Source organism: Lagopus muta, chromosome 27, assembly GCF_023343835.1.
Source record: "Lagopus muta isolate bLagMut1 chromosome 27, bLagMut1 primary, whole genome shotgun sequence".
In the NCBI taxonomy this organism is placed as follows: domain Eukaryota; kingdom Metazoa; phylum Chordata; class Aves; order Galliformes; family Phasianidae; genus Lagopus; species Lagopus muta.
This window is the reverse complement of record NC_064459.1, coordinates 3,725,279-3,740,750: the sequence shown is the minus strand read 5'-3', so window position 1 is coordinate 3,740,750 and position 15,472 is coordinate 3,725,279. Positions and strand designations below refer to the sequence as shown.

Here is a 15,472-nt window from a genome sequence, read left to right as displayed (position 1 = left end):
GCCGGCCCTGTAAAAGTTCAGGTGTTATTGATCGAGGGCCCTTTTGGGATTCGCACAGGGGATCGATGGGGCAGCGCCTGCCCACGCGCGGCCACCCGGCGATGGGCTCAGAGCCCCCAGTGCTGCGCGCCTGGCATCGTCCCCTGGCCTCCAGTGCCCCACCAGGTTGGTTTTGGGGCTGTTTCCAAACAAAACTCCAACCCGACGCGGCAGGAGCCACCGATTTCATCATTTGCTGGAACCTGCCGCCCGCGCGAAACGATTTTCCGACTCAGAATATCCGCATTTTAAATAGATCCCAAGGAAACAGCAGGAATAATAACAATAAAAAAAGGACAACTTTTTTCACAAAGCCACAAGCGATGTCCTGCTTCCCTCGCGCACAGCGCCTGCGTTTCGTGGAAGAAAAGTTGTTTGCAATGGGAACCAAGCTGTCATTTCACTCTCTGAGTGACGGGCATCGCTCGGAGAAGGGATTCCAGTTGGGAGCTGCTGAGAGCTGCCTTTAATCAGCCCCAAATCCCCGCTGTAAATTCCAGGTGAGAAATTAATCCCTTCTGTCAACTCCTCCCATGCCACTGCAGAGATGGCCACCCCCATGGGGACAGTTGGCGCTGGCTCTCTGGATGCGTCACCTCCAACAGGAGCAGAGGACGCTCCCTGCCCGCTGCCCCACCTCCAGCGGGGTGCAGAGGGTCCCCCCTTCCTCTTTTTGGGGCGCCCTTTGGCTTTGCTGATGCCTGATGGGGCAGCCGCCCCTCTGTTGGGTTCGAGCATCCCCATCGCGCTCTGCGTGCTCGGACCCAACGATTTCGGCCTCTGGGGCAGCACCTGCAGATTTGGGATTGGGTTTGGTTTTTTCTCTCTCTCTATACACGTTTTTTTTCTCCCTTCCTTTCTTTCAAAACCCGAAGCCAACGACTCCATAGCAACCCCACAGCTCCCAGGGTCTGACTGCAGCGCTTTGATCGCGCTGTCGCTTCGTTTAAGGCGATACCCCTGTAGGTGTGAGGAACTCCAATTAAGCATTCCGCTGGCTTGCCGTGTGGGGGACAGGCTCTGCAGTGGAGGAGGGAAGCCTCGGTGACTAATCGCTCAGACACCGCGTCTGTGGCACCAGGGGAGGGCAGGCAGAGGGTTTTCCTCCGCCGTGCAGCTGCCTCTGCATTCCCTTTTCGGGAGATGCGCGGCTCCCTCCGGGCTGCGGGGCTTCCAGGCGGAAGCTGGAACGATCCCAAGCATCTCCCGGCACGGCCGGGATCCTCCTGCGGACGGATGCTGCTGCAAAGAGGAAGCAGATTCGGGAGGTTTGGGATGGCTTCGTGTGCTGCTTCATGGGGTGTTGGGATCCCTTCATGGCAGGGCAGCAATGGGGGTCTGCGCTGTGCGCATCGTGTCACCCCTGGGGAGAGCAGCCCTGTTTTGGGGGGGAACTCCCCCAGGCTTGGACAAGCAGCCCCAAATTTGGATGGACATCCCTGAATGCGGATGAGCAGCCCTGAGTTTGGCTGAGCAGCCCTAAATGCTGACTTGTTTCCCTACCTTTGGCTGAGCAGCCCCAAATTTGGATGAACGTCTCTAAATTTTGACGTGCTGACCCAAAGTTGATTGGGAATCCCCAGACTCTGATAAGCAGCCCTAACTTCGCATGAGCAGCTCCAAATTTGGATGAGGGGCCCCAAATTCAGGCTTGTTTCACCAAACTCAGACAAGCATCACCAACTTTGGATGAGCATCCCCAAATGTGGATGGCAGCCCCAAATTCAGACACGTTTCCCTAAATTTGAACGAGCATCCCTGAATTCTGACCAGCAATCCTAAATTTCAATGAGCGCTCCCAGTTCTGGATGAGCATCACAAATATGAAAAAAGAACCCAAATATTGGATGAGCATCCCCAGATTTGATTGGGCATCCCTAAAGACAGACAGGCATCACTGGCTTTGGGTGAGCATCCCCAGATTTGGGTGATCAGCTCTAAATTCTGACCAGCAGCCCTAACTTTGGATGAAGCTCTGCATGAGCATCCCAAATGTGCACAAGCAGCCCTGACTTTGGATGAGCATCCCTAAATTTGGATGAGCATCCCCGAATTTGGATGGCAGCACCAAATTCAAAACGCATTTCCCTAAATTTGAACAAACATCCCTGAATTCTGACCAGCAATCCTAACTTTAGGGGTCCAGCTCTGGATGAACATCTCAAATGTGCACAAGCAACTCTGACTTTGCATGAGCTTCCCCAAGTTCAGGCGAGCATCCCTAATTTTGGATGAGTGGCCCCGAATTTGGATGAGCATCCCTAATTTTGGATGAGTGGCCCTGACTTTGCATGAGCTTCTCCAAATTCAGACAAGCATCCCTAATTTTGGATGAATGACCCCAAATATGGATGAGCATCCCTAATTTTGGATGAGTGACCCCAAATTTGGATGAGCATCCCTAATTTTGGATGAATGACCCCGACTTTGGATGACCATCCCAAATTCAGATGATCACTGACAACTTTGTCCAAGCCCCCCTAAATCCCAACCAGCACCACTCAAGGCAGACGCGCATCGCTAAGCACCAACACCCAGCCCCTCTCCCCGAATCCTTTCCACCACCACTCCTCTCCAGCCCCATCCACGCGGGGATCCGGCCCCACAGACGCAGAACCGCCCCATAATCCACCCCAAACCCCACTGCCTTCGGTGAGGGCATCTCCTATTGCCAGCACCCCCAGTGCAGGGGAGGCGGTGTGGGCTACGGCCGTGGGCAGCGCAGGACGTGCCGTCCCTCCCCTGCGCTTCCCCACGGTGCTTTACATAACTTCTGCTGCTTAGTCACAGCTTCGCCTCTTTTTTCCTCCTTCTTCTTTTTTTTTTGGAGCGATTTTCTCCGCCGCATCATTTCGGCAGGGAAGTCCCTTCCTCTCTCTGTTCCCGTGGTAACGGCACCGATTCGCCTTCCCGGTGATTCATGGCGGGGTGCAGTAGGAGTTCCCTCCTCCATCCCCGTGCTCCCACACACAGCCCCATTAATCACTGCTCTGCACCGTGGATGGGGGACGGGACCACGGGAATCCCACTGTGCACATCCCATACAGCTCTGTGTGCGTCCTATAGATCTCTATGTGCATCCCATAGATCCCCACGCACATCCTATGTGCCTCCACGTCCATCATATAGATCTCCACCTGCATCCTATATACCTCCACTTCCATCCTATAGATCTCCATGCACATCCTATATACCTCCACATCCATCCTATAGATCTCCACCTGCATCCTATATACCTCCATGTCCATCCTATAGATCTCCACCTGCATCCTATATACCTCCATGTCCATCCTATAGATCTCCACCTGCATCCTATATACCTCCATGTCCATCCTATAGATCTCCACCTGCATCCTATATACCTCCATGTCCATCCTATAGATCTCCACCTGCATCCTATATACCTCCACGTCCATCCTATAGATCTCCATCTGCATCCCATACACCTCCACCTGCATCCTATATACCTCTACTTCCATCCTATAGATCTCCACCTGCATCCTATATACCTCCATGTCCATCCTATAGATCTCCACCTGCATCCTATATACCTCCACTTCCATCCTATAGATCTCCACCTGCATCCTATATACCTCCATGACCATCCTATAGATCTCCACCTGCATCCTATATACCTCCACTTCCATCCTATAGATCTCCACCTGCATCCTATATACCTCCATGTCCATCCTATAGATCTCCACTTGCATCCTATATACCTCCATGTCCATCCTATAGATCTCCACCTGCATCCTATATACCTCCACTTCCATCCTATAGATCTCCACCTGCATCCTATATACCTCCATGTCCATCCTATAGATCTCCACCTGCATCCTATATACCTCCATGTCCATCCTATAGATCTCCACCTGCATCCTATATACCTCCATGTCCATCCTATAGATCTCCACCTGCATCCTATATACCTCCATGTCCATCCTATAGATCTCCACCTGCATCCTATATACCTCCACGTCCATCCTATAGATCTCCATCTGCATCCCATACACCTCCACCTGCATCCTATATACCTCTACTTCCATCCTATAGATCTCCACCTGCATCCTATATACCTCCATGTCCATCCTATAGATCTCCACCTGCATCCTATATACCTCCACTTCCATCCTATAGATCTCCACCTGCATCCTATATACCTCCACATCCATCCTATAGATCTCCACCTGCATCCTATATACCTCTACTTCCATCCTATAGATCTCCATGCACATCCTATGTACCTCCACGTCCATCCTATAGATCTCCACCTGCATCCTATATACCTCCACGTCCATCCTATAGATCTCCACCTGCATCCTATATACCTCCATGTCCATCCTATAGATCTCCACCTGCATCCTATATACCTCCATGACCATCCTATAGATCTCCACCTGCATCCTATATACCTCCACTTCCATCCTATAGATCTCCACCTGCATCCTATATACCTCCATGTCCATCCTATAGATCTCCACTTGCATCCTATATACCTCCATGTCCATCCTATAGATCTCCACCTGCATCCTATATACCTCCACTTCCATCCTATAGATCTCCACCTGCATCCTATATACCTCCATGTCCATCCTATAGATCTCCACCTGCATCCTATATACCTCCATGTCCATCCTATAGATCTCCACCTGCATCCTATATACCTCCATGTCCATCCTATAGATCTCCACCTGCATCCTATATACCTCCATGTCCATCCTATAGATCTCCACCTGCATCCTATATACCTCCACGTCCATCCTATAGATCTCCATCTGCATCCCATACACCTCCACCTGCATCCTATATACCTCTACTTCCATCCTATAGATCTCCACCTGCATCCTATATACCTCCATGTCCATCCTATAGATCTCCACCTGCATCCTATATACCTCCACTTCCATCCTATAGATCTCCACCTGCATCCTATATACCTCCACATCCATCCTATAGATCTCCACCTGCATCCTATATACCTCTACTTCCATCCTATAGATCTCCATGCACATCCTATGTACCTCCACGTCCATCCTATAGATCTCCACCTGCATCCTATATACCTCCACGTCCATCCTATAGATCTCCACCTGCATCCTATATACCTCCATGTCCATCCTATAGATCTCCACCTGCATCCTATATACCTCCATGACCATCCTATAGATCTCCACCTGCATCCTATATACCTCCACTTCCATCCTATAGATCTCCACCTGCATCCTATATACCTCCATGTCCATCCTATAGATCTCCACTTGCATCCTATATACCTCCATGTCCATCCTATAGATCTCCACCTGCATCCTATATACCTCCACTTCCATCCTATAGATCTCCACCTGCATCCTATATACCTCCATGTCCATCCTATAGATCTCCACCTGCATCCTATATACCTCCATGTCCATCCTATAGATCTCCACCTGCATCCTATATACCTCCACTTCCATCCTATAGATCTCCACCTGCATCCTATATACCTCCACATCCATCCTATAGATCTCCACCTGCATCCTATATACCTCCACATCCATCCTATAGATCTCCACCTGCATCCTATATACCTCCATGTCCATCCTATAGATCTCCACCTGCATCCTATATACCCCCACATCCATCCTGCACATCTCCACATGCATCCCATCGATCTCCACGTGCATCCCATACATCTCCATACACCCCAAGCACCTCCACAGGCATCCTACACATCTCCATGCGCATCCCATACACCTCCATATGAATCCTACATGTTGCCATGCACATCCTACACATCTCCATGCACATCCTATGCATCCAATGCAAAGGGTGCCCATGTGCGTCCCGTGGGCTCCATACGAAGCTTCCGTGTACATTTCATCCCCTATAGAGCTCGATGTCCATATACAACTCATAGCCTGCACACATATAGGGTGTCCCCACACCTCCCACCCCCTGTTACACACATCTCTATGCACCACCCACCCCTGCACACACAGGGTCTCCATACATTTTGTTGCCTATGCACATGGGATCTCCACAGAAGCTTCATGGCTGCATCTCTGCTGGAAAACAAAACCAATCTGCAAACCGTCCCCGTGCCATTCAGGTGTGTTTTACCTGATTTATTCTCTCCTCGTTAAGAGTAGCTAATTAACAAACAGCCATTTGAATAAACAGCAGTGAGAGTGTTTGCAGCCGTGCGTTATTGGATGGCGACGAATCATCGGCCTCCGCGTGCTAAATGGAAGAAGAAGCAACCAGGAAATCCCTAAATCCACTTCTACCTGGTGGCAAAGCAGGAGATGGGGCCACATGTTGGGGTTCCCTGGGACGCCCCCGAGCCGTGCAGCTCCACCAGGAGCACCCAGCACACCAAGCTCACCCCCAACACCCCAACCAACCCCACATCTCCGCTCCGGGATCGCATCCCAATGAACCACGTCCTCCAGGAGCACCTGGAACCTGCAGATTGCTCAGGACACCCCAAACAACTCCAGATCTCTGCTCTGGGGCAGCACCAGACCAACAACCCGTGGAAGGAAGGAAAGTTCCCAACCACTAAATTCAACCTGAGCAAGAGCAAAGCCGCGGGGCGCAGCCCGGATGACAGAAACCTCTTTGTCACCGTCATAATTGTCTCCCCCTCTGCAGATCCTTGGCAATTTAATGATTGTAATCACAGAGCGCGTGTCTGCCTGCCTGAAAGCAGGGGCTGGGAGAGGGTGTGTGGGGCTGAGAGCTGATAGGTAGGGCTGGGGGAAGGTGTGTAGGGTTGGGAGCTGATGTGTAGGGTTGGGAGCTGATGTGTAGGGTTGGGAGCCGATGCGTAGGGTTGGGAGCCGATGTGTACGGCCATGACCTGATGTGTAGGGTTGGGATCTGATGTGTAGGGTTGGGATCTGATGTGTACGGCCATGACCTGATGTGTAGGGCTGGGAGCTGATACACAGGGCTGGGGGGAGATTTGTATGGCTGAGAGCTGATGTGTGGGGCTGGGAAATGATACGTAGGGCTGGGAGCAGAAATGTGGGGTTGGGGCTGATGCGTGGGGCTGGGAGCAGACGTGCCCCCATGTTTTCCCCCTTGTCCCAGCCCCAAAATGTTCGCAGCCCTACAGACGCCCCATCCCAGGGTTGCTGCTCCCCAGGGTGCATCAGAGCCACCCTTTGCACTTCCTCATTCTGCAGCTTCCCAGCCAGAGTCGCCTGGCGGTGGCTCAGTGGAGAGGCTGGAAGTGCAATTACCTGAGAGCGTTAATTACAAGGCAGGAGGGCAGGAGCCTGAGCTGCACCTCTGGGAACGTCCAGCAACCGCTCGCTCTGGGAGAAACCTGGTGCACGCAAGGAGGCTGCGGGCAAACACGCATCCTTGTGCAAAGACCCATCTGTGCAAACACGTCCTTGTGCAAAGACATGCGAGGGAAAACGCGCCCGTGCAAAGGTGCATGCTTGTGCAAACAGCAGCCCGTGCAAAGCAGCGTTCTTGTGCAAAGCTGCGTGCATTTGTGCAAGCGCAGGCACTTGTGCAAACACGCTTTCCCCCGCAGGCAGCTCTGCAGGCTCTGCTTTTTCCCACAGCAACGGGAAGGCGGCACTTTGCCCTCACGGTGCCCAGGAAATTACACAGATTAGCAGCTCCATTCTTTGGCGGTTCGGGCCAATCGTGTTCCGGTGCTGTTTTTCCATCAGCACGCAGTGGCTGCTGTCGCTTTGTTCCGGCAGACCTTTGGGCAGCACTGTGCCTTGCAGTCACTCCCGCTGTTGACTAAAGCCTATGTTTAAAGGTAATATAAACAGTTCAAGCTTTAAAATAAGCCAGATCCACCATTCCTACATGGCTCTGCCGAAGCTGGATTTTCCAACAGTGAGCCCCAAAGCCGTTTTCCCTGCGATATTTGCTGATGGTGGCAGTAATTAAAGCCCATCTGCTTGCAGAGCGACAGTGAGTAGAGGTTGACACCCAACTTTGGAGCTGGTGAACACCTGACCTCATCCCCAAAATGAGGCTCCAGGGAGAAAACCCAACAGAGAAACCAAGCTCCAGCAGCAAACCCTCTGCGTGGTTTTCTTTTCCTTCCGCTTTCGTCGCTCTTTTCCTTTTTAATAATTATTAATAAGGCTTTCATTAAAAGGGCAGTGACGCAAACTCGCACTGGGGAACCAAATATTCCAAGTCATCCATTAAATCAGCATTTCTCTCTGTTCTTCCCCTTTCAATTGCTGGGTTTAATAACCAAAAAGTAGAGTGGAATGAGCCTGGGAGAGGCGGAGCAGCACCTCAGCGATTGCTGCTCTGCAATTCCCCATCGCTGCAATGGGAACCAATGGGGAGCAACGCCGAGGCCCCAGAAACGGCGCCGCCGCCCTGAAATTCCCCATCACCACCACGAGGGCCAAAAGATTTGGCTGTTCCTCCAACAACTGCATCGCTGCCCATCAAATCCCCATTGCTGCCGATGGGGGCAGGAACGGCGACGGCGTCGGGGTTGGGATTGGATCCTGCCGGTCCCCGCAGCTCCAAGCCCTGATGCTCTGCCTCTCCCCAGAGGAGCATTCCTCTGCTGGCAGCTCCCTGGGGCAGCTTTCCCACACCCACCTCTTCCCGCAGGCAGAGCTCGCATACCCAAAACCTGATTTAGTTTATATATATATATATATATGCAGACTTTTTTTTTGCTAGAACCCAACCAAAAAGCTTCTCCTTCCACTATTCTATTTAGAATCATCTCATAGAACACCCTCAGTTGGAAAGGGCCCCTAAGGATCATTGAGTCCCACTCCCAAATTCGCCTCCACGCCGACTGCGCCCCGCTCTGCCCAGTGCTCCCCAGTCACCACAGCCCTTGGTTCCCCAGCACAGCCGTGGTTCCATCCACGGCGCTCTGGATCAGCTCAGTTCTGGCACTGCGCAAGGACAAAAGTTTCCTTCTGGGTTCTTCCTCCAGGTTGGGGACAGGGTTGGGGACAGGGCTGGGAACCCTGTTGGGGTGCAGGGATGTGAGAACCCGCGGCGGCTCCTCCCCAGCCTGTTGTCATATGGGAAAAAAAACAACCCTCAAATTTTAAGGTTAATAAAGCCCTTGTTTGCTTAAGATAGCACCTGTTTCTATGGTGACACTTGCAACCCAGAACCTGTTTATCAGAGCGGTGACAAACGCAGGCACGGGAGGGGGCCGTGGTGGCACTGGGACGTTCAGCACCGATGGCGGCGCAGTGACCCCAGTGCTGACCCTCATCTCACCCTACCAACCCAACCCAACCTTCCCCAGAGGCAGGAACCAACTCCAAGCGCGGGGCCAACGGCTCCCATCGCCCTTTCCCAACCCGCTGGCTGACGTCGCAGCCCCGACCGCTGCGCCCACCTCCACTCTGCTCCGTGCCTCAGTTTCCCCACGATCCCCCCATCAGGATACGGCCGGGGCAGCGCCCAGCCCCGCTCCGCCCCATCTCAACGCAGGGTCTGGTGGCTGCCAGCACCCGTTTCCATAACGACTTTTCTGCTACAAACATATTTGGATAAAAATAAAGTTCAAGCGGCGACGCTGCGGCGGAGCACAAATCTGCAGCTCCCGAGGAGGGGGGAAAGCCGGAACGCTCTCCTTCCCCTGGGCAGGATTTTCTGCCTTCCTTTGCTGCTCATGGAATGGCAATCCATGTTTACTGGGTGGCTCTGCTGCCCGGCCCTGGCTCTGCATCGCTACCTGATGCTCCGCGTTGCACGCGGGATGATGCGATAAATTCATTTCCAACTCGCTGCATTCTCCTTTGAATATTTTAATGACTCATTGAATGGAGTTTAAAAAAAAAGAGAAAGAGAGAGAGAGAGAGAAAAAAAAAAGGCGATTTCAAATGAACAATTATGCTGCATTAGAGTAAAGGCTGATTATATTTAAACACTGCTTGCACGGATAACGGGACATATCGACCTCCGCCTATAAGAGCTAATTTGGCTCTTATCTCTAAATAATTTTACACTGCAAATTACCATGAAAACCTAAAGGGCTTTAAAAACATTCATCAAAAGATATTATTCCACTTTGTAGCAACGTTTTTATTTAAATTATTTTGAATGGGAGTGAAAGCATCTCCGCAGCGCCTGACGAGCGGAGCGGCGCCGCCGTTGGCGACCGGGAGCAGCGGATGGGAGCCGGCGGGATGGGGAGCTCCAACCCCAACGCTGCCTTTCGGGACACCGACCCCAAACCAGTGCTGTGGTTTTTTGTTCTTTATTTGTTGGTGTTCCACATCAGAACAGACCCCCAGCCTCAGTGGAGAGTTGGGGTGTTGTAGTTTGAGTGGAGGGCTCCCAAATCTGGGTGTCAGGAAGGCCGCTCCGTGCCTACGGGAGGAAGATGCCTCCAGGGAGGGATGCCCAATGGCGAGCCCATGGATGTGGGTGCAGAGATGCCCTATGAGCGTGGTGTCCTTCTATGCACGTGTGCACAATGCATGTAAGGCGTTGTGTCCCTGCATCCACAGCACAGCAGTGGAGCTGAACAACTGCAGCTGGGGCCGATGGAGACGCAGCCCTGGGCGACGGCGAAACCATTCCCCAAATTCACCTTTTCTCCCCCAGACCCGCTGTGCTGCTATCAGAGCTGCCTCCTCCCATCCTGCCGAGGAGATTTCCAACCTCAGCCCTGATTTGCTCGAGAGAAACGCAGCGCCTTCCACCCGTAAATCCCCCCATCTCTGCTCCAACGATCGAGCGCTCAAAAAAATGGAAAAAAAAAGGGACAAAAAAAAAGAAAAAAAGACAAGAAAACCACAATAATTAGCAATAACGAACGCCTCGGAAGGAGCCGCGTGCAGAAGGGAAAACAAGAGCTCCAGCTTTTTTTTCTCTTTTGCGTTTAGTAAATATTAAAATTAATGAGAGACTTCCAAGACCCTGTTGTTAGAAATGCAGAAGGGCTTCTGTGAAGGATTACATATAAAAAAAATAAGAAAAAAATCACGGAAAGAAAGGCCTTGTGCATAAATCCCTGCAATTATTCCCCATGCTTTACGGTTCAGGGTTTTTTTTCTTGTTTTTTTTTTCTTTTTTTTTTTTTTTTCAGCCAATTATGAAATTCGCAGAAAATATTAATATCTAATTTTAATTTGCTCAATATTCCCATTAACCATAAAAAAAAGCCTAATTAAGGTATCTGTACAAAAAGCCCTCAGCAGTAATTTTGGAGAATAATAGCAGAGAATGACGAGATATTTCTTGCTAAATGCGCGCCGCAAATTAATTGATATCTTAATTAGACTTCAGATTACGAGTTAGATTGATTCAGAGCTGAAACGCCGCATCTTCTAGGAGATAAGAGGAGGAGTGGGAGCACGGATTCACCCAAAGCCCTCAGGAAGCAAAGTGGCGACAGAAAGGCCCCCATCCGCTGCGTGGTGCTGGGCGCAAAGGGAAAATAGAGGATTCTGCACCAAAGATTGGGGAAAAGGAGAGATTTTGCACCAAAGCTGATGGTTTTTCCCCCCCCTTCAAGATTTTCACCAAAACTGATGTGTTTTTTTTTTCCCCCCCTTCCTCTCCCAAAATAAGCTGACGACGAGAGCTCTCGCGAGATGGAGCGCAGGGAGAGCTGTGGGTGCGGAGTCTGCATGCTGCATCTTTTTTCTGCGTGTCTTTAGGAAAGAGTGGGAAAAGAAAAGGAAAAGAGGGGGGGAAAAAAAAAGCAGCAGTATTTTAATCCCAGCCTCACTGCGTTCGGTGTCAGGAAGCGCTGCCCTCCCCGCGCACCGAGCGCCGTTTGCGTTTCTCCCCCTTGGGGCTTCACCCCTGCAATGAACGGCGCCCCACTGGGTGCAGCCGTGGGGCCGTCGCCGCCCTCCCACCTGGGGGCACTCAGACACTCACAGGGACGTCGGTGAGCAGCCAATGCCTCCAGAAGCGGCGCCGGGGGTCGGCTCTGCTGGGGGCGTCGGGGTCCACCAGCATCACCACGTACTTCTTGCCCTGCGAGAGAGGAGAGAAATGGGGGGCATGGGGTTGAGTGAGCGAGGAGCAGCCTGCCCTGCACGGCTGCTTGTCACCCTTTCCTCTGCATGCATGAGCCAGGAGAATGAGGGGCATGGGGAGCAACAAGGAGGGGAACGCGAGGCACGCAGACCCACAGGACCCCGATGGCCCCAAAGTCTCCAAAAGGGGCTCTGTGGAAGGAGAAGGGTGTTTGGGTGTGCATCCAAATAAATGCGCTCAGGATTTCCCCCCGGCCCTGTAACACAGCACAGGGCTTTCTGCTCTCCTGTAATAGGATGCCAGCGCATTTCCTGAAAGCAATGCCCGGCTGTGGGCACCCTTGGGTGTGCTGGTCCCTGTAGGAGGGCACCCAGAGCACCGGGGTGCCACCAGTGCAGGGATTTGGGGCCCTGCAGGTTTGAAGTGACCTCTGGAGGTTTGTGGGAGGAAAATCTGATCTGTAAGGATTTGGCAGGACCTCAGGAGAGGGATTATCCTGCAAGCAGACAGATGAAGAGGCCTCTCCTAACGAGACCTCCAGGTGCAACCTCTAGGGGCTGAGATTTCAGGGAACCGCCGCAGGATTGAGTCACAAGTTCTCATCCATGGAGCCAGAGCTCCCTATCTAAATCCCCCAGTGCCTTGGGAAACGGGCAGGGATTGCACAGTGGGATCGCAGCCCTGCACACAGCACCTCCGCTCCGTTCCCAAACCACGCTCCTGGTGCCCCCCACTCACCGTGCCCCCAAAGCCCCGCACGGCTCGGCCCTCGGTGCAAAACACAAAGCGCCGTCGCCACCAAAGGAGCCATTCCAACAGCAAATCGTGGATTTAGACCCACTGAGCCAAGAGCTTGCAATCCTGCGCTGATGCAACCTGCCCCAGAGCAAAGCGCCGTGCCTTAATCCCAGCTCGGTTCACCGCAATCGCTTTGCAACGGGTTCACGCCAAGCGTGCAGATGCGCGCCCCCCAAAAAATGGGTCACTGTGGGATGGAGACGGGGACACGGCGCTCACAGCTGCAGCGGCGCCTGGAGCATCGCGGAGGAGCGGAAATATTTTCGTGTCGGTGCCGAAAACGGGAAGGAGGAGGGATTGGGGAGGGAGAAGGGGGAGAGAAAAAAAGCCCAACAACCCCAAAACCCCGCTCGGCAAGTGTGAAGGAATTTGAGCTCTAACTTTAGGGAGGGTGCAGCGCTGAGCGCGGCGCTTCTGAAGCTCTCGTTTCTCCTTCGGAGCCCAGCTGGTGGGAACAGAACGTGTAGTCATGGGACTGTCATCGTGTGCTGTCCAGGTTAACATGTAGCATTTCTATTACTATTAACAGACTTTCTGCTCCTCGCTCCATCTGTTCTTCGAAATAATTGCAGTTGTACAGACCATGCCTTCGCTGCAGGCAGGCTCTGGGGAGAGGGTAGCGCTTTTATGCAAAAAAAAAAAAAAAAAATTAAAAAAAAAATTAAAAAATTAAAAAAAAAAAAGGAGGAAAAAAAAATAAAACAAGTGTTAAAAAATAACAGCAAACACGAGAATAGAGTGCAAGCGGAGTTAGCAGCAGGCTCGCGATTGGGTACAGATTGTGGCCTAGAAAGGTGCTGTGCACGCGGAGCAGGGCAGAGCCCCGCGGGGATGGGCGCCGGGTCGGCCCCAAGCGTGGATCCCACTGGGAGCAGCGGAGCCGTGAGGATGAGGGGGGTTTTCTTGCCCTGCTGGGCGCAGGGAGCAGCGCCCTGTGCGGCCCCACTGAGCGCCAGGGCTGCGCTGTGCACAGAGATGGGGTTTTGCTGCTGCAGCCCCACGGCACAGCAGTGCTGGGGTTGGTTTCCCAACCCTGCAATCCTCCCCACCGTGGGCTCACCGCTTTGGCTGCTGGCGCTGGGTGACGCTGAGCGGTGTCACTGCTCCGGGGGTTTTGGGGAGGAGGGAAGGAGATCTCCACCCCAAAATCCGCTTTTAGAAAATGCCACACTTTGCTAATTTTGCCAAGGCAACCAAAAGCTGTTTGGGGTTCCAACATTAGAAATAACTCCTTGCAAAGCGCTCTCTATTCAACTGCCCCTCCCGGCCCTGCAGCACGGGGCTGGCCAAAAACCCAAAGCGTGGTGCCATCCCAAAACCCTACAGTGCATCCCAAAGGGAGCAGAGAGCAGCGCCGTGCATCACTGCAGCAAAGCGTGCAGCTCCCACTGCAGCCGATCCTCTGCCACCATCCACAGGTTGGGAAACACAGGGAGTGGGATGTGAGTGGGAGAGGGGGATTTGTGCAGCGGGATTACAGGGAACCGTGCAGGAATTAAGGATTTATCCGAAGGAGAGCACGCAGGGTGCTAAGCCACACACATGTAGAGAGAGCAGTTTCCTTGGAAACGAGCACGCATGGAAGCAGCACACATGCGGATCCGGGCTGGCGATGGCGTTTCCCCAGCAGCCAAAGTGGAGTTTTGGGGATGGGGATGCAGGATGCAGTGTGTGCTGCAATGGGATCCAGGCTGTGCCGGCCTGGATGGCCTCGGTAAGCCAGTCTCCAAGGGAGCAAGGCAAGTGATGAGCAAAGTCATGGTGCAATGTGTGCTGCTCGGCACAAATAAGGGGTTTGCTGGGCTTGGGAGCATCCCAGCTGGGTTGACTTTGAGCAGCTTACAGCACACGGGATGCAGACCGTGGCACAGCGAGCAGCGCAGAGCTCCCTGCATGCAACTGCAGCACGGGAGGGGAAATGCATCCCACGGCAGCTCACAGATGGGAAGGGAGCTGCATCGGTGCGGGGCGCAGGGTGAGGGGCTGCAAGGTGCGGGGTGCAGGAAGCAGGGCGTGGGATGAGAGGTGCGGGGTGCAGAGTTTGGAATTCGGGATGTGGGGTGCAGGGTGCAGGATATGGGATGTGGGGTGCAGGATATGGGATGCGGGGTGCAGGATATGGGATGTGGGGTGCAGGGTGCAGGATATGGGATGTGGGGTGCAGGATATGGGATGCGGGGTGCAGGATGCTGCCTGCACGCCATGCAGGAGCCGGAGCTGCCGCTCCCCCTGCGCAGTGGAAGCTCCACGAGCGCCAGCTGAGAGCTCAGAGTCAATCTGGGCTTTTTTCTTGGCTCGTCCCCAGTACTAAAAAGTTTCTATAACGGGCACGTAGTTAGCAATTCTGCTGCTGATGCTTCGCCAAGGAGAGATTCTAGCTCCTTCTCCCGTGGCTAACGGGGGGGTGAGGAAGGCGAAAAAACTGTTTGCAGCCGAGTTGGGTGCTGTGGGAGCAGCGTTTCGAGGTGGTTTTTACCTTTCTAATTGAAACCAGAGCCTCTCTGCTTTCCCCGTGCAAAATAGGTCAGCAATATTAACCCTCCTCAGCAGGACTTGCCCAAGGGGACATGTGGCACAATCTCAGCGCTTGACCCAAAGCATCTCATCCCCCCCCCCCCGCCCCGCACTGCCCAAGGGAACTTCATTGACTTTCTAACAGGCTTTGCCCCCCCAGCTCCCCGGGGAGCTGAGG

The 15,472-nt window shown here is 53.0% G+C and overlaps 1 protein-coding gene across 2 annotated transcripts in view; it reads right to left on the bottom strand.

The window, feature by feature from the left end:
* PEBP4 (phosphatidylethanolamine binding protein 4) overlaps positions 1–15,472 on the bottom strand; it is a 54,375-nt gene that overhangs the window by 20,387 nt on the left and 18,516 nt on the right. Inside the window, exons 2-3 of one of the 2 annotated variants that reach the window (XM_048928176.1) lie at positions 13,162–13,402; positions 11,881–11,979 (exon numbers count right to left, since the gene is read on the bottom strand). In XM_048928176.1, coding sequence (XP_048784133.1) covers positions 11,881–11,979; positions 13,162–13,284 — 222 coding nt within the window. In that variant the 5' untranslated portion in view covers positions 13,285–13,402. The remainder of the gene's footprint in view (positions 1–11,880; positions 11,980–13,161; positions 13,403–15,472) is intronic. The other variant, XM_048928175.1, reaches the window with a different exon arrangement.